Source organism: Telopea speciosissima, chromosome 7 (assembly GCF_018873765.1).
Source record: "Telopea speciosissima isolate NSW1024214 ecotype Mountain lineage chromosome 7, Tspe_v1, whole genome shotgun sequence".
NCBI classification, from domain to species: Eukaryota; Viridiplantae; Streptophyta; class Magnoliopsida; order Proteales; family Proteaceae; genus Telopea; species Telopea speciosissima.
Window position 1 is genome coordinate 27554894 of NC_057922.1, and position 26381 is coordinate 27581274.

Consider the following 26381-nt stretch of genomic DNA (forward strand, 5'->3'; position numbering starts at 1 on the left):
CCAATAGTCCAATACCTTAGATACAAAACCCATACCTAAAACCATGGTTGGGAGTTTGTGATTCGAGAAGAATCTAATCACATGATCATATCACCAGTTCACCATCGGAGTGGGGATTCTTCTTCCCACTATTTTTTTATTTAGGTAAACTTCTTCCTACTTTATTGATGGTGGAAAATTTTTACCAAAATTTAAAATTTGGAAAAAGTATCTTTTTCTCTTGGATTCATCTTTGATTTCAAATTTTCTATCCAATTGCTATCTTGATCAGGTGCTTTCTAGGATACACCCCTTCATTGAAAAGACGGGGAGGGGGAGGGGGGGTGGGGGGGAAGGGATAGAGTGGAAGATCATTATCGATTCTTCAAGCGGGATCGATGCAGGTCAAAGATCAAATAAAGAGACATATGAGAAAATAAAACAAATGTTAATAAACCTGAAAACCCTAACCTTAGAGAAAACTTGATGTAATCATGAGTCAAGACTCAAGAGTACTACAAGTGTGTGGAAGCATCTTTTGGTGTGATGGTAGCTGTAAGTTGTAGTAGAGCATTGTCCTAATAAGTCCAAGGTAGAGGCCGCTTGTCTGACTCTCCCTCCATTGTATGTCTGACACATCTTATTATTCCCTACTTGCCCCCTCCTCTCAATCCTCTTCCTTAATTGAGTTGGGACACCATCCTTGGCCGCTCTCTTGGGCCACCGTCCTAATGACTTATGGACCGTCGATAGGATTGCAAAAAAAACAAAGTATTACAAGCGCCGCTCAATTAGTTATTTCGAAAATAATTAAGAAAAAAAAAGGTTAATTGATCACATGTTTTTTCACCCAACTAGGTATAAGACCTCATAAAATTACCATTCAATCCCCAATGAAAAGAACCATAGCTAAAACTCTTATCTTTAAATCTTGGCCCTAAAAAAACAAAAAACGTAGTCTCCAAGCCAGGCCATCCATGGATTCTTACACGCCACAGACAACAGACTAACAAAAACGTCACCACAAATCTCATCATAAAAATAGAAAACGTCACCACAAACGTCATATATCCTTCTATTTAAACTCTTCCTACATGTACACCCACTCAGCGATCCCAATTCCCAACTACACAGGTGGCAATGGAGCAGCAACGACACTTCCTTCTAGTGACATTCCCTGCTCAAGGCCACATAAACCCTAGCCTTCAGTTCGCCAAGCGCCTCATAACCATCGGTGTCCAAGTCACCTTCACCACCAGTATTTCTGCTTACCGGCGAATTATGTCGAACACATCCACTTTCCCCCATAGCCTCACCTTTGCTCCCTTCTCCGATGGTTACGACGAAGGCTTCAAACCCAACGATGACGTCGACCAGTTCATGTCCGAGCTTCAACACCGTGGTTCCAAAGCACTCACTGACCTTATCCTCAACCTTGCCGATAAAGCTTCACCGGTCACCTGCATAATCTACACCACACTACTACCATGGGCAGGTAATGTTGCATTTAAGCTTAATATACCTTCAGCTCTTCTATGGATTCAACCTGCAACTGTTCTCAACATTTACTATTACTATTACAATGGCTATGGAGACCTTCTTTCTAACGAGACTGATCATCCCATAGAGCTCCCTGGCCTACCAGTTCTCACCTATCGTGACCTTCCTTCCTTCTTCCTCCCATCAAACCCTTATGCTTTTGCCCTAGAAACACTCAAACTACAATTTCAGATCTTTGAACAAGAAACCAAACCACTAGTTCTTGTGAACACCTTTGATGCCTTGGAAATCGAAGGACTAAAAGCTGTCGATAAGCTGAATTTGGTCGCGATCGGACCGTTGATTCCGTCGGCTTACTTAGATGGAAAGGATCCATCTGATAAATCCTTTGGAGCAGATCTATTCAAAGGCTCAAAGGATTATATCGAATGGTTGGATTCAAAGGCTAATTCTTCAGTGGTTTATGTGTCCTTTGGAAGCATTGCTGTGTTACCAAAACAACAATTGGAAACCATAGCGAATGGGTTGTTAAAAAGTCGCCGGCCGTTCTTGTGGGTTATCCGGCGGTCGGAAAATGGAACGGAGAATGAAGAAGAAAGCAAGATATTGAATAGACTGGAGGAGTTGAACAAAGAAGGTTTGATAGTGCCTTGGTGTTCACAAGTGGAGGTTCTATCTCACCCTTCAGTGGGTTGTTTTATTACACATTGTGGGTGGAACTCTACGCTGGAGAGTCTAGTTACTGGTGTACCTGTGGTTGCATTTCCACAATGGACGGATCAACCAACTGCTGCGAAGCTAATTCAAGATGTTTGGAAGACGGGAGTGAGGGTGAAGGTTAAGGAAGAAGATGGAGAAGGGATAGTGGAGAGTGAGGAGCTTGTGAGATGCTTGGAAATGGTGATGGAAGGAGAGAGTGGAGAAGAGATGAGGAAGAATGCAAAGCATTGGAGGGATTTGGCGAGAGAAGCTGCTCAAGAGGGAGGTTCTTCGGATAAGAATCTCAAGGCTTTCGTGGATGAGATAGCTACGGCGTGTGGCGTGAAATGAATGATAAATAAGTTAAGAGAAGTTTGCTGGAAGAAATCTAAAGTATTTGTGGACAGGGAGTTTTGTCTGCGTTTCTTATTTTTTTTCATTTACAAGAAATGAAGGGGTATTTATGAAAATAAAATAAACATATGATTGACTCCAAGATGTTAATCCGCACGCACATGCAGATGTTCCAGACTCTTTTTGTCTAAGGCAATCAGAGGAAATTGCAATGTTATTTTTTGTCTAAAAGAAAAATGTAACGTTGTTTAAAGAAATTTGGAATAGGCTAGGACCTTGGAAAATTATCTCCTCTAGTTCCCTGCTCGGCGTAGTTCCCCAGTCCCTCTAATAGGAGAGGGGGAGGTGGACCCCACCTGGACAGAGTGTTCGGACAAGGGTAGGGTGGTCATTGTACCCTCCTTGTTAGGGGGATGGAGGAACTCGAGGGGATAAAAATCCTAGGACCTCTCTATCTCTTTTGATACTCTTGATACATGGATTAGGGAAAAGTTTTGCTGCTTTGGGGGTTGCAGGAACTTTCCTGATACCCGGGCTCACTACCAAAGAAATAGAATAATTCACTTTTCCTTTGAATTCATAATATCCTCTTAAAATTTTAGTATTTTCCAAAATACCTTTTGAGATTTTATTTCTTTGCTTGTCAGCATATTAGGAAAGGTCCTGCAACCCATGTGGCAACAAAATTTCGTCAAACAATTAGGGATTTATCTCTTGTTCCTTAGTGAAATAAAAAATCTTTTGTTCCTTAGTTTTGCTGGCCTACCTTTTCTAGTCAGAGTCTAGACCAATGACCCAATTTTGCATGGAATAAGCTTTTCTAAATGGCAGATCTTTTCTGGATCCAGATCGTCTACTGCCCGCTACCTGTCCTACGTTGTGCTGCGTAGAAACAACAAGGTATGAAATGATTGCCTTACCCCAACTCGGGTAAGGTGTTCAGACAAGGATAAGATGGTCATTGTGCGTCTTACTGTGTCTGAACTGTGCCGTAACGGATCCAAAATGACCTTTTCTACTCCAGAGTCTTGACCAAGGACCCAATTTTGCATGAAATAAACTTATATAATTTTGCAAAATGATGCTTTCTCTCGAACTAGCAAAACAATGAGCAGGAAATAGCAATTGGAAATGGCCTTCACACCAAGATTTGGATTGATCCATGACACTTGGACAAAGTTCTTCTCTCTAGCAAGATACTGACACCGGATTGGTATGATGCTGGCTCTGACAGACTTTTTCCTTCGTCATTCCATGCTTCGAAATGGTGATTGAGATCCTGGACTGGCGGTGTCCAGAGATTTCCAAGAGGTTTAGGGCAAACTTGTTAGTACCCCTTGATTGTTTTCTTGGAAGAGGATAGGGTTGTATGGAGAGGTAACACTTGGAATTCAATTGATCGTTCTGTCATCGGATTAGAGAGGGGCACTTTGTTATGGATAGATCTGAACCCTTCATGGGGTGTGGGACCCACGCCCCATGAAGGGGTCATATCTGTCCCCACCCGTTTCCGTGTGGGTAGCTGATCCGGAATATAGCTTCACAAATAAAATTTGAGAACAGGTAATTAGTATGTGCTCGAGATAGCAATATCATTTCTATCAAAAAAAATAAAAAATGGTGATAGCCACTTGGGTAGCCACAAATTTTTTTTAGGGCGGGGTAAAATGGCAATGAGTCTAGATTCTCTATCCACATGGGGACCACACCACATGGATCTCACTGTTTATGAGATGCATGACCCACCTTTGACGTGCGAGACCCATACCATAAACGGTGAAATCAATATCGGATGACACACCATGTGGGGAGTTGATCCCAATTTTGTGGTAACATTGGTGATATTTACAAGGGGAGGAGGGATATTTATGGAAATAAAATAAATATATGATTGGCTATGAGATGTACGTTTACCTACTCATTCAAGTTCGTTTTGTCTAAAGTGTATTGAATTATAAATAAGCAATTAGAAGAAAGTGCAATGTTATTTTTTGTCTGAAAGAAAATTTTAACGTTGTTGAAGAAGCTTCGAAATAGGCTAGGACCTCTAACTCTCTCTCTTTTTGATACTCTTGATACATGGATAAGGGAAAATTTTGCCGCTATCGGGGTTGCAGGAACTTTCCTAATACCTAGGCTCGTAGCCAAAAAATTAGAATAATTCACTCTCCCTTTGGATTCATAATACCCCCTTAGTTTTAGTATTTTTTAAAATTCCCTTTATGATTCCATTTCTTGTCTTGTGAGTCGGGCATCAGGAAAGTTCCTGCAATCCATGTACCAACAAAATTTCGTCAATCAATTAGGGTTTGTCTTTTGTTCCTTTAATTTTGTTCCAAAACAAAGAAAAAAAAAAATAAAAAATTTGTTCCAAAGAATGGATTACCTTTTCTAGTCAGAGTCTAGACCATTGACCCAATTTTGCATGAAATAAACTTTTCAAAATGGCCCACCTTTTCTATTCCAGAGTCTTGACCACTGACCCAATTTTGCATGAAATAAACTTTTCTAATTTTGCAAACTCATTCTTTCTCTCAAACTAACAAAACAATGACCAAGCAATTGTAATTGGAAATGGCCTCCGCACCAAAATTTGGATTGATCCTTGGCATCCAGACAGAGTTCTTTTCTCTAGATACTAAGACCGGATTCGGTATGATTTCGATTCTCACAGACTCTCTCTCTTCTGCCCTCCATGCTTTGGAATAGTGATTGGAATCTGGACAGGCGGTGTCTAGATATTTCCAAGAGGTTTGGGGCAGGTAACACTTGCAGAAACATCTAGGTACATCCGGATTTAGATCCTCTACTTCCAAAGTTTTGGCAGCCATCGTGCTGCCACGCTCCCATGGTGTGCCATGTATATATATTTCCATCTAAGAGTTCCTTTTATAGAAACTCAAATTTTAAATTCCTTAGTTGGTTATCTCTACAATCAACCCCAATCAGTCTGGTAAACCAAAACAAACCGAACCAAATGGGAGGAACCGTGAAGAGAGAAACCATTTTCAGATCCTCGGCTTCTTCCTCTCCTCTCCTCTCCTTACCCAGTTGCTGCGGATCCTCTCCTCACCGTGCGTGACGGCCGCCACTCACCTGCCTCTGCGGTTCCTCCGATTGAAACTCTAACCATTTCGGTCCTCTACTGCCTCTCCTTCCAGGAAAAAGATTGGAATTCCTGGATTGCATACCAAACACCACATGGAGAAAGATTCTTTATGTAAGGATTCTGTCCTGCCTTTTTTTTGTTTTTTACCGATGACCAAATTATTAAGAAAGAGAAACAATAATACTCTTTAAAACACTGTTAAAATAATCCAATTAAATCTTTCTCATCCATCCTTATTATCCATTTTCTTCTGTCTCAAGCATGTGAATGCGGTGGTGGTGATCTTTTCTATCTGCAAAGTTTTTGTCTTCCTTGGTGCCATGATCAACTTCAATTCTACATAATGCCTAATGTGAGAGAAGATAATTAGTAAACCAAACTTGATGAATAGAACAAACACAATTAAAGAAGAATGAAAACAAGGGTTTCAAGAACTTGAAAAATCAGTGAAAAGAATCCATTAATTGCTTTTATATTTCTGATGAGCTGCAAGGATTATAGAAAACTGGGAATTGGGTCTCTCTCTGTCTCTCTCTTTAGAGTAGAAAACTTGGAGGGAAACTACTCTTTAAAACACTATTAAAATAACGGTTCTCCATTGCCAATAAGCAGATTTGCTGAGAAGGAATCTTACCTCTACGGCAGACCTGAGACTATTCTCCTTGTAGATGCTACTTTGAATCTCTCTGAGTGCAAGTTGGAGGGGATAAATAGGTGAGACGGTGATCAGTGATTGTGAGACTAAGTTTTCCAAAATTGGAAAGACTCGGGGAAGGAAGCGATAAAGAAGAGAAACTTTCTTGCAAACGAAGGGATTCAAACAAAATTAGAAGTCAGAAGTAGAAGACCAAAATGGTTAGAGTTTCAGTCGAGGAACCGCAGAGGTAGTTGAGTGGTGGCCGTCGCGCACGGTGAGGAGAGGAACCGCAGCAGCTGGTTGAGGAGAGGAGAGGAAGAAGACGAGGATCTGAAAATGGTTTCTCTCTTCACGGTTCCTCTCTGAGGGTATTTTGAAACCCATTTGGTTCGTTTTGTTTTGGTTTACCCAGACCGATTGGGGTTGGTTGTGGAATTTGAATTTTTTCTAAACAGAACTATTAGATGGGAGTATATACAAGTGGCAAACCATGGGAGCGTGGCAGCGCGATGGCTGCCAAGACTTTTGTAGTAGAGGATCTGGATCTAGGTATGTCCTTACTGTTGGTTTGTTGGGCTGGCCTCGAGAGCAAGACCCAACTTTTTAGATTTTTCTCTTCTCCATTTTCAGATCTGTAACTTTTTTGGCAATACTCCCTTGGATGAACGATACATAGAGAGCAAAAATCCAACGGTCAGAGAGTATCCAACCTTAACCCAACCCCAACCTTCATCTAACCCATTCTCTCTTTTCTCTTACTCGTCCCCACCCCTCTTGCCTTGGTTTCTCTTGTTAGGGTTTAGGGTTTAGGGTTTAAGCACAAGGTTGTTTAAAGCATTACACCCTGAGTATCTAGTTTGGAATACCCAGACTGCTGTCTCCAGCTAGTATTTATAGGAAACTAAGGTTTAGGTCAGATGGGCTAATTACTAGATTTTCCCTCACAGCCTGAGTATTAATACAAGTAAGATTATATTAGAACATATGAAGGGATATTACATAAATACCCTTACATCTCTTTCTTTCTTCTTCTTTGGAGAAGACCACCGTCACACCTGCAACTCCTTGTGAACTACTCGGATAGTTTGGAAAGAGGAGCTCAGAACTGATAATAAAGGCTAATACAGATTCCCAGATCATAGATCAGAACTTGAGTTGATTCGAGGGAGATCTGCGTTGTTTCAGGTTTAGTTCTTTTAATTTTTTTGCTTTCTATTGGACAGTTTGCCCCTGTAATAATGTCTTCATGGGTTAATTCGATCTCTCTTCCCTCTCACTCTGAGCTCATGGCTAAATGTTTCAGTTTCACCGCTTCGAGGAACTTGTTTTACCGCTACGCCTTCACGAAGGCTGGCCTGAGATAGGCAATGACAGACCTGGGCGACGGCACCATCATGCATTCTTGGGTACCCAAAATGCACAAACAGAACAAACCCACTCTGCTTCTGATCCATGGCATCGGATCCAATGCAATGTGGTAGTGGAGCGATCTCTTCATGAACCTTTAAAACCCACTTCAACATCTACGTTCCAAACCTTCTCTTCTTGGCGACTCGTTCACTACTCACCCTGAACGCACCGAATCGTTCCAGGCTCAATGCGTAGTGGGGGAAAGGGGGGGGGTGTGGCGACATAGGTGACATTCGAGAATTGACTTAAATTGACTTTTTGCCAATACATCACATATTTACGAGAATGGATCACCTGCACGTACCAATAGGTGAACATACATATAAGAGCCAATCATAATTTGCTTGTGACAACATAGGTGACATTGGAGAATTGACTTAAATTGACTTTTTGCCAATATATCACATATTTACGAGAATGGATCATCTGCACGTATCAATAGGTGAACATACACATCAGAGTCAATCATAATTTGGGCAAATTATATATCACCCCCTGATTTTCAATCGAAACTCAGATCACCTCTTGGATTTTGAAAAAACTCAAATGTCCCCCCTCTACAGTAACGGTGTTAGTCTATTGCTAGTTATTGGTGTGAAAAGACTATTTTACCCTTGTACTAAAACATTAGAATTAAATTTACAATACTACCCTTCCTTCATCTTCAACATTGGGTCAAGGGTAGTTTAGGGATTTAAATTTATTTAACTAGCTGACATCATCATTTAACAGCATAAAACTAATGTTAGGGACTAATTGTCATTTTGGGGTCTACACCAGGGGATGATTTGAGTTTTTTTAAAAACCAAGAAGTGATCTGAATTTTGATTGAAAACCAGGGAGTGATCTATAATTTACTCATAATTTTGATACAAATCAATGTCATTGAAAAGGTTGTGAAGCGGATTTTTATCCTATCAAGTTCCTTAAGAGTAGCCTCCTATATGAATGATACGTGGATCAAGAAGATCCTACTGTCAAAAATTGAAACGCTATTTTACCATGAGTCTTCACCCCGGTAACCATCTACCCAAGGACGCTAACTTGGGGAACCTGATACACTCACCCCTAAACCTGGTTATGAGCTTCTCACTCTTCGTCTCCTCCACCAATCTGAAACTAGAGCTCTCATCGTCCCTAAACCCTAGTCTCGTACTTTTGAACTCTAAGCTCTCTTTCTCTCTAACATTGAACCTTAATTAATAGATGTCGTCTTCTTCGCTTAAATCGTGATTGCGTTCATCGTTGGTTTGGGAACCCTAACTAAGAGTTGCCTTATTCGCTGAGATTGTGATTTTGTTCGTCATCCTAACCCAAAAAACGCATGCCCTCTTCAAGCACAGCAAGGGCGCCATTGCCCTGATTTGCTACCACAACACCCAAGTTGCAGTGGTTGAGATCGTGAGTAAGAGAAATTGTTATCATCTTAATAATTGGAAATCTGCAAATTTAGTTTATGTATTTTATCCGAACTTAGTTTCTAAGATATGCATTCTTCTTTATCCTTCCAAATTCTGCCACCTCGAATGACTTTCTCATAACCTATCATGTATTGGTGCTACCTCTACCTTAGTTCTAATCCGGTCATCAATTCCTTACTTTTATCCTTCTTAATTTTACCACATAGCAATCTCAACATCATCATCTCCACTACACTTAGTTTATCTATATAACACCTATATCTAGGGATGTAAATGGATATTCGTAAATCCGTATTCGATCCGCATTCGTATCCGTTTAGGAGAATCCGAATTCGTCCGAAACTAATCGGATACAAATATGATAATCCCCCTATTCGACCGATTATTATCCGATTCGTTTAGCAGTCTAACGGTAATAAACTATCTAAAATATAACTCCGTGTTTATCTATCCTTTTAAGTTACCTTATTGAATTTTGTTATCTTATATTTATAAATTTATAAGTTAAGATAATGTGATTCTTTTTCTAGATTTGCTGTTGGTTTATATATATTGTTTTATGCAATGTGATACATGGAATTACATATCTATTAAAAAATCAAAAGTAAAAAACGTAAGAGAATAAAAGACTAAGAAGAGTGAAATAAAGGGCAGTTACTGAACTCTCAAGTCTTAACCCTAACCCTCATCATAAAAACGGTAAATATGTCAACAGATAGTCGAAAAATCATATTTGATCCGTATTCATATCCATCTAGGAGAACCCGTATTCAAAAAATCACTATCCGGAAATTATCCGAATCCGTCCGAAAATCAATATGATATTATCCCAATCCGTCCGAATATAATCGGATACGAATATGATAATGCCATTATCCGACCGAATTCGATCCATTTACATCCCTACCTATATCTGACCGATCATATAATAGTACTATAAATTTTTTCTTTAAATTTTAAAAGAATACTTCGATCAGACACGACTCTGAATGCATCTATTATTCATCAATAAATAAAAATAAATCATGATTAAGTGTATGTATCAAAATTAAATGAATGTATCAGATATATTTTGTTAAATCCGTGCCCAAAACCCGGTTTGAAATGCGATCTGACCACCGGTCTGGTTTAAACCTTTTGTGTAGAACCAAGAGTGGAGTACGCTCGTGAACTGTGGGTTATAATACTCAAGCCATCACACGAGATTGTCGACCACGAAACAGGGGAAGTCCTCGAGGAAAGATCCACCGTCAGAGAAAGGGGGAAAATTATCCACAAAAGCATATTCTTGGAATTCCCTTATGATAGGGATCCGTGGGGCCCGCACCTAAATCGCCCTTATCCACTTAGCGATGACTGGGAGTAAGTCACTATCCGACTAATTCATGCCTATGCATGACCATTGATAAGCATAAGAACTAGAATGGGCTTGGGGTTAGGAGCTTAGTCTCTTTCTATTTGTAACTAGAACTTAGGACATGGGCCCAAGTGGATCCAATGGCCCAATGACTTAAACTAGACCTTAGGCTTATACCTAACCAAACAAGCTCCTAAGCAAATGGACCTAAGGACTTGAGACTAACCAAACAAGACCTAATGCCTAGATGGGTTATTAAAGACCCAAAACTACTATTCACCTCACATTACAATCCTAAATCGTGGAGAGGAGAGGAGAAAAAGAAAGAAGAGGAGAAGAAGAAAGAAGAAGAAGAAAGAAGAAGAAAGAAGAAGAGAAAGAAGGAAGGAGAAGGGAGAAGTATGGTGGAGCACAAGCTATCATCATCAACCCTTGGTGAGTCTCTTTCTCTCTCTCTCCATCTCTCTTTCCCTAATTCTATTACCTAGGGTTTGAATCGGTTGAGCACACCTTGAGTGCTCCATCTACTCAATTAGAAGAGCCATTAATGGCAAATCCTTTATGCTTAACTATGAAGCACCTAACCCTACCTTAAACCCATTCCCCCTTCTCCATTTATGAACCCTAAGTTGGGGATTTACCTCCATTTATGGGTTTCACCAACCCTCATGGAAGACCATAGAGGTGTGATTTGTGGGTTGTTAAATAACATTGATTAAAGACCCTTTCAAAACCCCAATACCCAAACCCATGAGTTTTCTTTCCATATGTATTTTAATGGAGGAAAACCTAATCGATCATGGGGTTTACAAACCCATGTTGGGTGTGTGCTATGGCACCTTGGTTGGAGTTGTTCTCATGGCCAAAGAGACCCCTAAAAAAACCCCAAAGAATACCCCATTTTAGCCCAAGACTTTGGGGCTGCAAAACCATTCTCGGAATGGCATGAGCAAGCAAAGGCGCACGTGGACGGGCACATGCAAGTGCCGTCCCGAGAAACTAGATCTTCCGGTGGGAAGTCCGAGAGGGACAGCACATGGACAGGCACATGCAAGTGCCGTCCCGAGAAAGATCTCGCCGGTGGGAGGTCCGAGAGTGACAGGCACATGGACGAGGCACATGCAAGTGCCGATCCGAGAAAGATCTACGGTGGGAGGTCCGAGAGGGACAGGCACATGGACAGCACATGCAAGTGCCGTCCACGAGAACCTAGATCTGCTGGGTGGGAAAGCTGAGAGGGACAGGCACATGGACAGGCACATGGACAGGCACATGATATAGCCTTCTTGTATGTGCCGGTCCCCTATTTTAGCCTTGTTTGATAACTTATGGGGCCCAACTCTTCTAGTCCTAAGGCACTAATCTCTCCCCACGTTGTACACTCTCTTTAGGTTGGCGACTCGGCTCGGGGCGTATTAGTACGTGGGACGGTGTACTTGGCATCGAACGCCGATTTGAAGAGCTCCGTCGACGATTGGCCGAGAATCAATGTGAGTGAGTTAAGCAAACGTCTTAATTTATGGAATGTTTGTGTGTCGTGTCTTGCGAATGTCATTCATGCATGTGTGCTATAATATGTAATTATTAGTAAGATATAGGACGATATAAATGTTTAGATGTTGATAGGACTTTACATTCTTGTCTTGCGATATTATTTATTTTTTGCACTATGGTGCGAATGGTGTTGGATTTAGTTATGAGACTCGGGTGCGGTTGGTGTTGGACACTGAGGATTCCATAATATGGACTCACTCATGGCATGTAGATCTAGGGCTTGAAGCGGGATCAGAGTGCCGGTGGGTCTTGGGCTTGAGATTGCCGTACTTGAAATTGCATTAGAGTTGTCCATTGCATTAGGGGAAACGGGATGGTGACCGACCGAGCGCCTTCGGTATTCACATCTCGTACTTGTATACGTGCACGTATGGGCTAGAGGGGCGAGAGGATAGCCGGCCGACCGTATTTCGGTATCTATGGACTCGGCCTCGGCCTATGCACATGCGTACCTCACTCATACAATAGGTGAATGCTTGGCTAGGATAAATGTTTACCCGGTACTATGACCCTTACCGAGCGGGGGTTAGGTGTCGGTCAAATCCGTGGGTTCCGACCGTTACCGGGTATACCCACCGGGAAGTTCGGGCGCCAACCGTATTTTGGGCGAACGCCGGGACGGGATTTGACTCGGGGTTTGCGTATATCTCTTGGTGGAGACCAGCATGACGAGGCTTCGGCGCGACTCGGGTTTGTCATCGCCGGTATACCATCCGTTTATGGTACCGATGTCGGGGATGCTACCTAAGGTGTTGCTATAGTACTATACGACTTAGTTGTGTGTTAGGTGGATAACAATAAAACTATACATCATCATTCATTCATGTAGCATGATTGTAAATTGTATGTGATGTACGGTCTACCTTGGTGGTATGGGACACCTTGGTATCCGTCCATCATGTATGGTTTGCGATCAACCCATTCATTATTATTATTGTGTATGCTTGTGTGGCTTAGCCACTCATTGGGCTCGATTGGAGCTCACTCCTCGAGGAAACATATTTTTAGTTGATGCGGTACATTCGAGCATGACGGCACGGAGTTCAAGACTCTGATGAAGGTCATGAAGAGTGGTGGACTTCGGAGTAGGAGGATCATGGACCGGAGTGCTACTGTGAGATGTGTTCCACGAGGGAACATTGATTCTTGGCTGGTGGCCATCTTTTGTTACACTTTGATAAACTATTTTCTGATTCAAAGGTGTATTCTTTTATTCCTTTCTTGATAAGTGTATTTATTATACAGTGATAATACATAGATCCTGATTAGAACCCATTGATATGAAGGGATAAATTTGAATAGACAATATTTTATATGCTATCACCTAGCTTCTGCTAACTCTGATGTTATTAATATTAATTCTTTCCTTTTACCTATTATTTGTCGTTGTGAATGAGTTAGTCTTGGGCCTTTGCATCGGTGATTCTGGTGGTTAGAGAGCGTATTGGTACGCTCTAGTTGCATTCCCCGTGGTTCGGGGATGGGGGTGTGGCGACTTGGTATCGGGCGTGATGCTCTACCTCATGGACTAACTCGGTGTTCACACGACCCGATTTACTCTAAATTAGGGTTAAATATTAAAAGCCTTAACCATAAACAAGAATCGGTACAATGAGGAGAATATATAAATTTTCTTTGATAGAACAATCTTTGTGATAATACAAATAAAGGTAGGAGACTTCTATAGAACATAAACCGAGTTTAGAAATGAAGAAAAGATGAGAAACTACATACTAAACCCTAGGAGTCAAAAAAAAAAAAAAAAAAAAAAAAAAAAAAAAGAGGATATATACTAAGGTTTATGAGGGTAAAGTCATGGACAATGATGTAAAATATAATGATAACTGGGATTAGCCTAACCATAAAGAGCTATTGTATATATTAGAAATATTTATACATTATAGGATTGCTGTTGCATAAGCCCAACGACTTCAAGATACACCAATACCAATAAAAAAAATTGGGGCCCTTGGTCTATAAAAATAAATAAATAAAAAATATAAAAAATAAAAAATAAAAAAAAAAAGAAGAAAAATTGTGGTTAGGAACATTATGAATAACATTTTGAATAGTGAATCATACCATAAGCGGTATAGGAACGGGAAGAAGCTTACACATTGAGATGGATTAGCAAATAGCTAATTTATACAAAAGAAAAGCTCACCGAGCCTTTTCACAAACACCTCAAACTCATCACCTGGGCATTCGTTGCTACGGCTCGCAGCAAGCGGGGCATATGTTCAAGACTTGCTCGTACGATGGCCGTGTATGTGTCAAACCTGCAGGCCATCGGTCCCATGCAACCCTAGGGAGTGTATTCAACATGCTGCTGAGATGAGGCAAAGTCATCATCGGTAGCGATGGCAGTGTACCTTATGTCTATACCTATCACTGTGCACGCATTATTGATTTTAGAGTTTACGACTCAATTTAGTCACCACGGTGCGTTAGTTGTAATTCCAACTTGCGTAAGCTAGTTGTCAGGTGAGAGACTTTCCGCATGAGGACTTGTTACGTAGGCTAATGATTGGGGAAATTATCTTTCATTTTCTCGTGGCCTTAGTGGCGCCAGGGCTTTCTTTGGGAACCACCTAGAAATTTTGAGTATTGGTCCTAAGTACCCTTAGGTAAGCCTATGGCCCCACATGTCTCTCGGGAGAGCCATTTTTAGGACTTGGTGGTAAATCACAGGAATGCGGGATTGGCTTGGTGTATGGGCCGATACGTTCAGGGACCTTGTCCAGTAGGAAACCCAAGATTTGTGTCTAGATTCTGAAGGGACGGTGAAAATATACATATATATATAGGCACGTAGTTGAATCTCGATATGTCTATACACCCACGAACCGATGGATATCTAGAAAGGATAATTTAGGACGGATGCTAGGAGGTATGGATTATATCATGTAGTTGGAAGAGAATGATAGATCTAGCAATTTAAGTTGATGAACAGTATTAAATCGGGTGTTAGTGTAGCCAAGTGCGATCAAGAACTAAAAGGCTGAGGCTGAAGGATTCGACAAAACTTTGCTCAACAATAGATATGAGTGGAGTAATGGGTCCTGAATGTCCCCTCCGTTATTGGGAGTGAATAGTAGGGATTCCATCAATATTCCAATTCATTCTAAAGTGAGTTAGGTAGTGGAGGATCGGAAGTGAAAGTCCTCATAGGAACAGACCAGGTAAGCAAAGTAGTACAGACCTTGTGTCATTCAACCCAAAATTTTGGAGTACGAGATCTGGAATAAGTATATGGAAATAGTTGCATCTCTCTATTTCTAGAAGTATAAGCTCGAGTTTGATTTTCAACGGGTCCTTATATACACTTGGACTTTATATTAACTAAATCGGAATTGATTTATACCATTGTGTAAGGTGGATACTATTAGAGGACAAATCAATACAACTTAGTTTAAGCTAAATAACTAAGCGATCTGGAGCGAGAAGTTGAGCACGAGTTTTAACCCTTCTATCGGCACTATCCAATACCATTTAAGCAAAGCCAATGTGGTGGCGGATGCACTTAGTAGGAAATCACAAACCCTTCCTTGCCGACTTTAACGAGTCAATGAGCGCTTATAGAGGAAGCCGGAAGAATGGGGTTGGAAGTGTTAATTGATGATGCTACTATGTTATTTTTCGCCTGACATGAGTACAACCCTCATTGGCGAGAGAAGATTAAGGAAGTCCAACCTACCGATGCGGAGTAATCTCATTGATTAAAGGGGCATCTTGTTAATGAGAAGGCGAAGTGCGGTGAAGTATCCTCACCTATGCGAGATACCTAGGTGCGTCTCAATTTGAGGACGAAATTCTTATAAGGTGGGGAGGATGTTAAATCCGTGCCCAAAACCCGGTTTGAAATGCGATCTGACCACCGGTCTGGTTTAAACCTTTTGTGTAGAACCAAGAGTGGAGTACGCTCGTGACTGTGGGTTATAATACTCAAGCCATCACACGAGATTGTCGACCACGAAACGAGGAAGTCCTCGAGGAAAGATCCACCGTCGGAAAGGGGGAAAATTATCCACAAAAGCATATTCTTGGAATTCCCTTATGATAGGGATCCGTGGGGCCCGCACCTAAATCGCCCTTATCCACTTAGCGATGACTGGGAGTAAGTCACTATCCGACTAATTCATGCCTATGCATGACCATTGATAAGCATAAGAACTAGAATGGGCTTGGGGTTAGGAGCTTAGTCTCTTTCTATTTGTAACTAGAACTTAGGACATGGGCCCAAGTGGATCCAATGGCCCAATGACTTAAACTAGACCTTAGGCTTATACCTAACCAAACAAGCTCCTAAGCAAATGGACCTAAGGACTTGAGACTAACCAAACAAGACCTAATGCCTAGATGGGTTATTAAAGACCCAAAACTACTATTCACCTCACATTACAATCCTAAATCGTGGAGAGGAGAGGAGAAAAAGAAAGAAAGAGGAGAAGAAGAAAGAAGAAGAAGAAAGAAGAAGAAAGAAGAAGAGAAAGAAGGAAGGAGAAGGGAGAAGTATGGTGGAGCACAAGCTATCATCATCAACCCTTGGTGAGTCTCTTTCTCTCTCTCTCCATCTCTCTTTCCCTAATTCTATTACCTAGGGTTTGAATCGGTTGAGCACACCTTGAGTGCTCCATCTACTCAATTAGAAGAGCCATTAATGGCAAATCCTTTATGCTTAACTATGAAGCACCTAACCCTACCTTAAACCCATTCCCCCTTCTCCATTTATGAACCCTAAGTTGGGGATTTACCTCCATTTATGGGTTTCACCAACCCTCATGGAAGACCATAGAGGTGTGATTTGTGGGTTGTTAAATAACATTGATTAAAGACCCTTTCAAAACCCCAATACCCAAACCCATGAGTTTTCTTTCCATATGTATTTTAATGGAGGAAAACCTAATCGATCATGGGGTTTACAAACCCATGTTGGGTGTGTGCTATGGCACCTTGGTTGGAGTTGTTCTCATGGCCAAAGAGACCCCTAAAAAAACCCCAAAGAATACCCCATTTTAGCCCAAGACTTTGGGGCTGCAAAACCATTCTCGGAATGGCATGAGCAGCAAGAGCGCACGTGGACAGGCACATGCAAGTGCCGGTCCACGAGAAACTAGATCTTCCGGTGGGAAGTCCGAGAGGGCGAGCACATGGACAGGCACATGCAAGTGCCGGTCCACGAGAAAGATCTGCGGTGGGAGGTCCGAGAGTGACGAGGCACATGGACAGGCACATGCAAGTGCCGATCCACTGAGAAAGATCTACCGGTGGGAGGTCGAGAGGGACAGGCACATGGACGAGGCACATGCAAGTGCCGGTCCACGAGAACCTAGATCTGCCGGTGGGAAAGCCCGAGAGGGACAGGCACATGGACAGGCACATGGACGAGGCACATGATATAGCCTTCTTTGTATGTGCGGTCCCCTATTTTAGCCTTGTTTGAATAACTTATGGGGCCCAACTCTTCTAGTCCTAAGGCACTAATCTCTCCCCACGTTGTACACTCTCTTTAGGTTGGCGACTCGGCTCGGGGCGTATTAGTACGTGGGACAGTGTACTTGGCATCGAACGCCGATTTGAAGAGCTCCGTCTTGACGATTGGCGAGAATCAATGTGAGTGAGTTAAGCAAACGTCTTAATTTATGGAATGTTTGTGTGTCGTGTCTTGCGAATGTCATTCATGCATGTGCTTATAATATGTAATTATTAGTAAGATATAGGGCGATATAAATGTTTAGATGTTGATAGGACTTTACATTCTTGTCTTGCGATATTATTTATTTTCTTGCACTATGGTGCGAATGGTGTTGGATTTAGTTATGGGACTCGGGTGCTAGGTTGGTCTTGGACTGAGGATTCCATAATATGGACTCACTCATGGCATGTAGATCTAGGGCGGAGCGGGATCCAAGTCTTAGGTGGGTCTTTGGGCTTGAGATTGCCAGTACTTGAAATTGCATTAGAGTTGTCCATTGCATTAGGGGAAACGGGATGGTGACCAACCAGCGCCTTCGGTATTCACATCTCGTACTTGTATACGTGCGTATGGGCTAGAGGGGCGAGAGGATAGCCGGCCGGACCGTATTTCGGTATCTATGGACTCGGCCTCGGCCTATGCACATGCGTACCTCACTCATACAATAGGTGAATCTTTGGCTAGGATAAATGTTTACCCATACTATGACCCTTACGACGAGGGGGTTAGGTGTCGGTCAAATCCGTGGGTTCCGGCCGTTATTGGGTATACCCACGGGAAGTTCGGCGCCAACCGTATTTTGGGCGAACGCCGGGGCGGGGATTTGACTCGGGGGTTTGCGTATATCTCTTGGTGGAGACCAGTGCAAGAGCTTCAGCGCGACTCGGGTTTGTCATCGCCAGGTATACCATCCGTTTATGGTACCGATGTCGGGGATGCTACCTAAGGTGTTGCTATAGTACTATACTGACTTAGTTGTGTGTTAGGTGGATAACAATAAAACTATACATCATCATTCATTCATGTAGCATGATTGTAAATTGTATGTGATGTACGGTCTACCTTGGTGGTATGGGACACCTTGGTATCAGTCCATCATGTATGGTTTGCTGATCAACCCCATTCATTATTATTATTGTGTATGCTTGTGTGGCTTAGCCACTCATTGGGCTCGATTGGAGCTCACTCCTCGAGAAACATATTTTTAGTTGATGCGGGTACATTCGAGCATGACGGCACGGAGTTCAAGACTCCGATGAAGGTCATGAAGAGTGGTGGACTTCGGAGTAGGAGGATCATGGACCAGGAGTGCTCTGTGAGATGTGTTCCACGAGGGAACATTGATTCTTGGTGGTGGCCATCTTTTGTTACACTTTGATAAACTATTTTACGATTCAAAGGTGTATTCTTTTATTCCTTTCTTGATAAGTGTATTTATTATACGGTGATAATACATAGATCACGATTAGAACCCATTGATATGAAGGGATAAATTTGAATAGACAATATTTTATATGCTATCACCTAAACTTACGCTAACTACGATGTTATTAATATTAATTCTTTCCTTTTACCTATTATTTGTCGTTGTGAATGAGTTAGTCTTGGGCCTTTGCATCAGTGATTCTGGTGGTTAGAGAGCGTATTGGTACGCTCTAGTTGCATTCCCCGTGGTTCAGGGATGGGGGTGTGACATATTTTATTGGAAAATTCATAGATTTGCATTGGAGGAGATTAAATACCATCACTGACGTCTCACTCTCTCATACAACTATTAGGATTAGGATCGTCTCCAGGGAATCCAGTGTTCAGAGTGCTACCAGGGGTATCCAATGGCTGAACTGTGTCATACATATCTTGATGCACATCTAGGGATATCTGCAGCACAGCCCAACGACTGATAGGTAAAACAAACGATGATAATTTAGCAAAAACAAAAAAGGCAAACGGTGACTGGAATTAATAAGACAAAGGGCTTGCATCTATTCGAGAGAAAAAGTGGGATTTTTTTTTTTTTTTTAATAAAAAAAGAAAAAGAGGGATGTTTAGTGATTGAAATGGTTGAAAAACAGATAAAGATTTAAACAAGATAATGTAAACTAAACTACTAAAGACAAATTAACCATGCTGGAATCCATATCTTGTCCTTTTAGGAATTTTGACTACTAAACAAAAACATCTAAAGACAAGACATTACTGAAATACCAACGTCACCACAAACTTCAGCATTTCCCTCATCCAAATCCCTTCATTTTATAGTTTCTTCTCTTAGTTCTGGCCCTGCTCCCACTTCCATTCCCATTCGAATTTTACGAATTTTTTGTTCGAATCTGAATTGGTCAAAAAGATTTGGTAAAAGTCGCGATATATAGAAACTCACCGAATTATTTACAAATAATTCGTCGAATTCAAATTTTATCTGAATTATTCAGTCATTATATTTAAATTAAAAAAAAACTCAAAAACCCTGTTTTTTTTGTTTAAAAAAAAAGAAAAGAAATTATTCAATGAATTAAACAACTAAACTTATGACTGTTTTAAAAAAAAAACAAAAAATTAGTTATCTAGTATGTCCTATGTAGTTCTTGGTTATAAGTCTGTTTTTTTGTTTTTTTTTTTTTTAGAAATTCTTGGTTAGAACTTAGTAGTCAGTCGTTAAAAAAAAAGGGTTATACGTAGCCCCTTAAAATGCACCCAATATTCCTCATACCCCTTAAGGTTCTGACAAGTCCACATGCACCCCATGAAAATTTTACGTAGTACCCCTACTTTACCCCCTAAGGCTATTTGAGTCCACATCAGTTAATTTTAGATATTAAATGCTAAAAACTGACCAAACTATTCTTTCTTCTATTCTTTTTAAATTTTGAAAAGACCTAATTATCCTTACTAATTTGTTCATTACTTGAAAAGATATTTTTGCCCTAACCTAATTTGAAAATACCCTTTTACCCCCACTATTTGTTCTTAAGAACCTAACCCCAACCTGCCCTAACCTAATTTGAAAATATCCTTTACTCTCACTATTTGTTCTTTTACAAATGTAGATACCCAATTCCACCACCACTCACCAGCACCGCATCCACCACCACCCACCATTGCCGCAGCCACCACCACCACCCACAACACCGACAGATACGTCTCGTTCCTGATGGGTTCAGTCTCATGGTTGCATTGCTCATTTGCCCACCACTACAGCAAGAGAAAAAACACAAACTTTTTAATTTACTTCTCTTCATCCTAGATTTAAAGGCGTGACAGATGTTGTTCATGGTTTAGAGTTTAATATTTTAGTACCTGAAATGGGAAGCAGGATAGCCTCTGAACAAAATCAGGGTCTTCTTAGAATTTACATTGGCATCAACCCATCTCGCCCAAGTTGTCACAGCTCTTCGAAATGCCTCAACAACATTAAACTCATCATAGATGGGTACCTTCTTGGTAATAGCCCTTTCTGCAAGTAATGGGTTTCATTTTTCTTCTTTAGTTTCTTTAAGAAACAGAGGTTTCAATGGAGAATTTCCAAACCAAGCCAAGGACGAGAGGAATCTGAATATACCCTTTTGAAGGTCTCATGAGTCCACCAGTGTCCCGTGTTGAAGACGATGATGTCTGCATTCTTGTATTTATCAGAAGATCTCTCAACTATGTCAGAGCCGCAGAGTGAAGGATGGGATGGGCAAAGGCAAAGAAAAAACAAAGGAGGTGAAGGATATAGGGCTTCCAGAATTCATGATTTCAGGGTTTCTCTTAAGGTTAGGGTTTTTATAGAATGGGGCTAGGGCTGGAGTTTGTCCATTTGCAATTTGGGAAGAAGATTACTTTGGGGTGAGTTCTTTGTGTTGAAGGTTTTAATTAGATTAGGTTTCAGAAATGGAAGGAGAAAGGGAGGTGATGTTGGCTGTGGTGCAAAGAAAAAGTGAGAGCAAAAAAAAAAAAAGAAGATTAGGAAGAGGAAGAGGGCGGTGATGGAGGGTGATGGTGAGTGGCGGTGGTGGTAGTATTGGGTATCTACATTTGTAAAAGAAGATGAGGGTATTTTGGTCTTTCCTTGTTCTTCCTTTGCACAAAAATGGAAGAGATTGGGTATATGTACTCATAAGGGTATTTTGGTAATTATGCCCTAGCAAGGGTATAACTGTACATTACCCACGGTAATATGGGTAGGTTGGGGTTAGGTTCTTAAGAACAAATAGTGGGGTAAAAGGGTATTTTCAAATTAGGTTAGGGCAAAAATGTCTTTCCAAGTAATGAACAAATTGGTCAGGGCTATTAGGTCTTTTCAAATTTTAGAAGAGATAGAAGAAAGGGTAGTTTGGTCAGTTTCTAGCATTTAACGCCTAAAATTAACGATGTGGACTTAAATGGTTTTGGGGGTAAAGTAAGGTTGGTACGTGAAATTTTCAGGGGGTGCGTGTAGACTTGTCAAAACCTTAGGGGGCATGAGGAATATTGGGTGCATTTTAGGAGGTACGTGTATTAACCCTAAAAAAAATGGTCAAGTAACTATAATGTTAAGGTAAAATTATTTTTCCCGTGAACTTCAAAATCCCACCAACAGGCAATAATGATGTCCCATGAGCTTTTGTAAGTTTACCACCCCAAATTAACCAAACAAGATTAGGATAGCATTTTGAAATACCACATCAGCATTTTCTCATCCCAATTTTCCCACCCCACCTAAGTTCCCCTCTAAATAAACAGGGCCTAAATAATAACAAAAAACATAGTCTCCTAGCCAGGCCATCTTTAGATTCTTACACATCACAGACTAGGGGTGTCAATCGGTCGGTTCGATTCGGGTTTGGTCCCCTTTTTTCCGGTTTCGATGTGGCTTTTAAGGTAACCGAAACCGAACCAATAAAGAATTTTCGATTTCGGTACAGTTTGGTTTCGTGTCGGCTTTGATTTATGATAATGGGTTGATAGCGGTTTGAATTCGGTTCAGTACCAGGTTTTTTGTAAACAAGTTGGGTTCAATTTGTGCCTATTTTCGTCTCTTTCTCTTTTCAACTATATATAATATTTCATTAGCCCCACACTTAAAATGGAGATCAATGGAAGAAGCATTGTTACAAATCAATTTCCCCATTTTCATAACCTCATACTCATTGATTTGTAACAATTTCCCTTACAATCATAAATTTTCTCACTAATATTGAAATCAATTCAAGTATTCATAACCTTATACTCATTATTTTTTTATCGGTTTCATTTAGTTTGTTATCGGAGCGGTCCGATTTTTAACTGGTCCTGTCATATCCCAATCCAAAACCAATCCAATAAGGATCGATTTGGTTCGGTCTCGGGTTTTTTCGATCGGTCTTAACGGTTCGGACTAAGTTTTGACACCCTTATCACAGACACAGGGATCCAGATCCTCTACAGCGTGCTGCCCATAGCGGCCTGAGTGGCGCAGCCTGAGCTGCACGCACAAAGACCACCTTGCCCGAGCGGAGGTAAGGTGATCATTGTGCACGCAGCCTAGTCTGCACCGTAGAGACCGCTCAGGCAGCTGCGCCGTTACACAGAGACAGACACACTTACAAAAACGTCCCCACAAATCTCATCATAAGAAAAGAAACGTCACCACAAACGTCATATATCCTTGTATGCCCCATTCAAATCCATCTATTTAAAGAGAACTCTTCCTACCTGATAGGCACATGTGTTGAGTACACACACCCACCCACCCACCTAGCGATTACAATTCTCAACAACGTACACAAGGCAATGGAGCAGCAACGACACTTCCTTCTAGTGACATTTCCTGCTCAAGGCCACATAAACCCTAGCCTTCAGTTCGCCAAACGCCTCATAACCATCGGTGTCCGGGTCACCTTCACAACCAGTATTTCTGCTTACCAGAAAATAATGTCGAACACATCCATTTTCCCTCATGGCCTCACCTTTGCTCCTTTTTCCGATGGTTACGACGAAGGCCTCAAACCCCATGATGATATCGACAACTACATCTCCGAGCTTGAACGCCGTGGTTCCAAGGCACTCACTGACCTTGTCCTCAACCATGCCGGTGAAGCTTCACCGGTCACCTGCATAATCTACACCACAATACTACCATGGGCAGCTAATGTTGCACGTAAGCTGAATGTACCTTCATCTCTTCTATGGATTCAACCTGCAACGGTTCTCAACATTTACTATTACTATTACAATGGCTATGGAGAACTTCTTTCTAACAAGACTGATCATCCAATAGAGCTCCCTGGCCTACCAGTTCTCACCTATCGTGACATTCCTTCCTTCTTCCTCCCATCAAACCCTTATGTTTTTGCCCTAGAAACACTCAAACTACAATTTCAGGTCTTTGAACAAGAAACCAAACCAATAATTCTTGTGAACACCTTTGATGCCTTGGAAATCGAAGGACTAAAAGCAGTCGATAAGCTTAATTTGGTCGCGATCGGACCATTGATTCCGTCGGCTTACTTAGATGGAAAAGACCCATCTGATAAATCCTTTGGAGCTGATCTATTCAAAGCAGGCTCAAAGGATTACATCGAATGGTTGGACTCAAAGGCTAATTCTTCAGTGGTTTATGTGTCTTTTGGAAGCATTGCTGAGCTACCAAAACAACAATTGGAAGCTATAGCGAATGGGTTGTTGAAAAGTCGCCGGCCGTTCTTGTGGGTTATCCGGCGGTCGGAAAAAGAAGAAGAAAGCAAGATATTGGATAGATTGGAGGAGTTAAAGAAAGAAGGTTTGATAGTGTCTTGGTGTTCACAAGTGGAAGTTCTATCGCACCCTTCAGTGGGTTGTTTTATCACGCATTGTGGGTGGAACTCTACGCTGGAGAGTCTAGCTACTGGTGTCCCTGTGGTTACATGTCCACAATGGGCGGATCAACCAACTGCTGCGAAGCTAATTCAAGATGTTTGGAAGACGGGAGTGAGGGTGATGGTTAAGGAAGAAGATGGAGAAGGGATAGTGGAGAGTGACGAGCTTGTGAGATGCTTGGAAATGGTGATGGAAGGAGAGAGTGGGGAGGAGATGAGGAAGAATGCAAAGCATTGGAGGGATTTGGCTAGAGAAGCTGCTCAAGAGGGAGGTTCTTCGGATAGGAATCTCAAGGCTTTCGTGGATGAGATAGCTACGGGTAAGGGTGTCAATTTGGGACCAGAATCAGAAACCGTCCCACTAAAACCCGGTATCGGATTGTCCCATTAATAGACGGGATGGTATTACTAGTAATCTCAATTTGGTATCGAATAATAAATGGAACGGGACAGTTTTGGGATGGGATTCCCAATGGGACTAGTACTGAAATACCGGTTAGGTACCGGATGGGACCAGAACTATCAATACTCTTTCAAAGGGTATGTTTCATGTTCTTTTGTTCAAGTTTTATGGCTGGAGTTTGATGTATTTGGGTGGCGTTTTCCCTTATGGAGGTTTTAGCAGATAGACCTTCAGTTCTATTTCTATAAATTTGTATATACTTGTTTATTTCATCCTTATTAATTCTTAGTCGTCGTTTTGAGAAGCTTATATGTGATCTAAAGAAGAAAAACCATGAAATTCAATTCATCATAGTTTCGTATTCTAAATTACTTTAAAAAATAAGGAATTCCTTAGATCTCATAATGGTAAAAAGATCCACAACACTACTAATTAAGCCATCTCATTAGAAACCATTAAAGTTCTTCTCCCTTTTCCTACCAAGCGTAGAACCATTTAGGAACCAGTACCGTCCTATCCCATTGATAATTGGAACCAGGACCTATGTTTGATCCCGTTACCTAAATGGGACGGTACTGGGACTGGCACCTATAGTACCGGTACTGGTACAGACCCGTCCAGTATACTGGAAATTGTCCCATTTGACACCCTTAGCTACGGGAAAGAGAATTTTGTCTGCGTTGGGTTCCTCTCCACATTCCATGTGATAGGCAACCACATGTCTTGTTTTTGTCATTTACAAGAAGAGAAGGGGTATTTATGAAAATAAAATAAACATATGAATGGCTCTGAGATGTACGTTCACCTACACGCACATGTAGATGTTCCAGACTCGTTTTATCCGAGGTGTATTGAATTATAAATAAGCAATCAGAAGAAACTGCAATGTTATTTTTGTCCGAAAGAAAAATATAACACTGATAGAAGAAGCTTGGAAATAGGCTAGGATCTCTCTCTCTCTCTCTCTCTCTCTCTCTCTCTCTCTCTCTCTCTCTCTCTTCATACTCTTGATACATGGATTGGGGAAATTTTGCCATTATCAGGATTGTAGGAACTTTCCCGATATCCAGGCTCGTAGCCAAAGAAATAGAATAATTCACTTTCCCTTTGGATAAATACCCTCTTAGATTTTTGTATTTCCCAAAATACCTTTTCAGATTCCATTTCTTTGTTTGTCAGCATATTAGAAAAGTTCCTGCAGCCCATGTGCCAACAAAATTTCGTCAATCAATTAGGGTTTGTCTTTTGTGTTGGACAAGTGTGTGTCCATCAAACCCGGTTCACCTTTGTATTGGACATTTATACATTTTAGTTTGATATTGTTACATGCGATATAAACTTTTTGAGCATTATGTGTCTGTAGGTTTTACTTAAAATGGTAGTCACGACTAGGGTTTGGGCTGGACACCCTTATCATATGGTCGTCGCATTGGGTATGCCTAGACATGTGATGTCAGGGTAGAAATGCGAGTACTCACATGTTTGATGTGTGTATTGGCGAAGAATCTACTTTGTCGATTCCCTCATGTATTACTGCCAGATGTAGGAAGGGATAGACATGTGTCACCGACACCCTATGCCTGAGGGAACCTTGTCGTTGCAAAGTGTGATCGCATTCTTTGGTTCATCAATGACTGAGACTCAAGCAAGTCAAAGCCGGTGTTCTGGGAATGCGTGAACACTTT

The 26381-nt window shown here is 41.3% G+C and overlaps 1 protein-coding gene across 1 annotated transcript; it reads left to right on the top strand.

Moving 5' to 3' along the window:
* Positions 1 to 1100: 1100 nt before the first annotated feature.
* LOC122667563 (phloretin 4'-O-glucosyltransferase-like) lies at positions 1101 to 25574 on the top strand. The gene is made up of 2 exons (XM_043863889.1): positions 1101 to 2520; positions 25543 to 25574. The coding sequence occupies exons 1-2, from the start codon at positions 1120 to 1122 to the stop codon at positions 25549 to 25551; spliced, it is 1410 nt and encodes a 469-aa protein (XP_043719824.1). The 5' UTR covers positions 1101 to 1119; the 3' UTR covers positions 25552 to 25574.
* Positions 25575 to 26381: the final 807 nt, after the last annotated feature.

Bases quoted from the DNA above. Each gene is read 5' to 3' on its own strand.
- LOC122667563 (XM_043863889.1), top strand. From the start codon at position 1,120: ATGGAGCAGCAACGACACTTCCTTCTAGTGACATTCCCTGCTCAAGGC.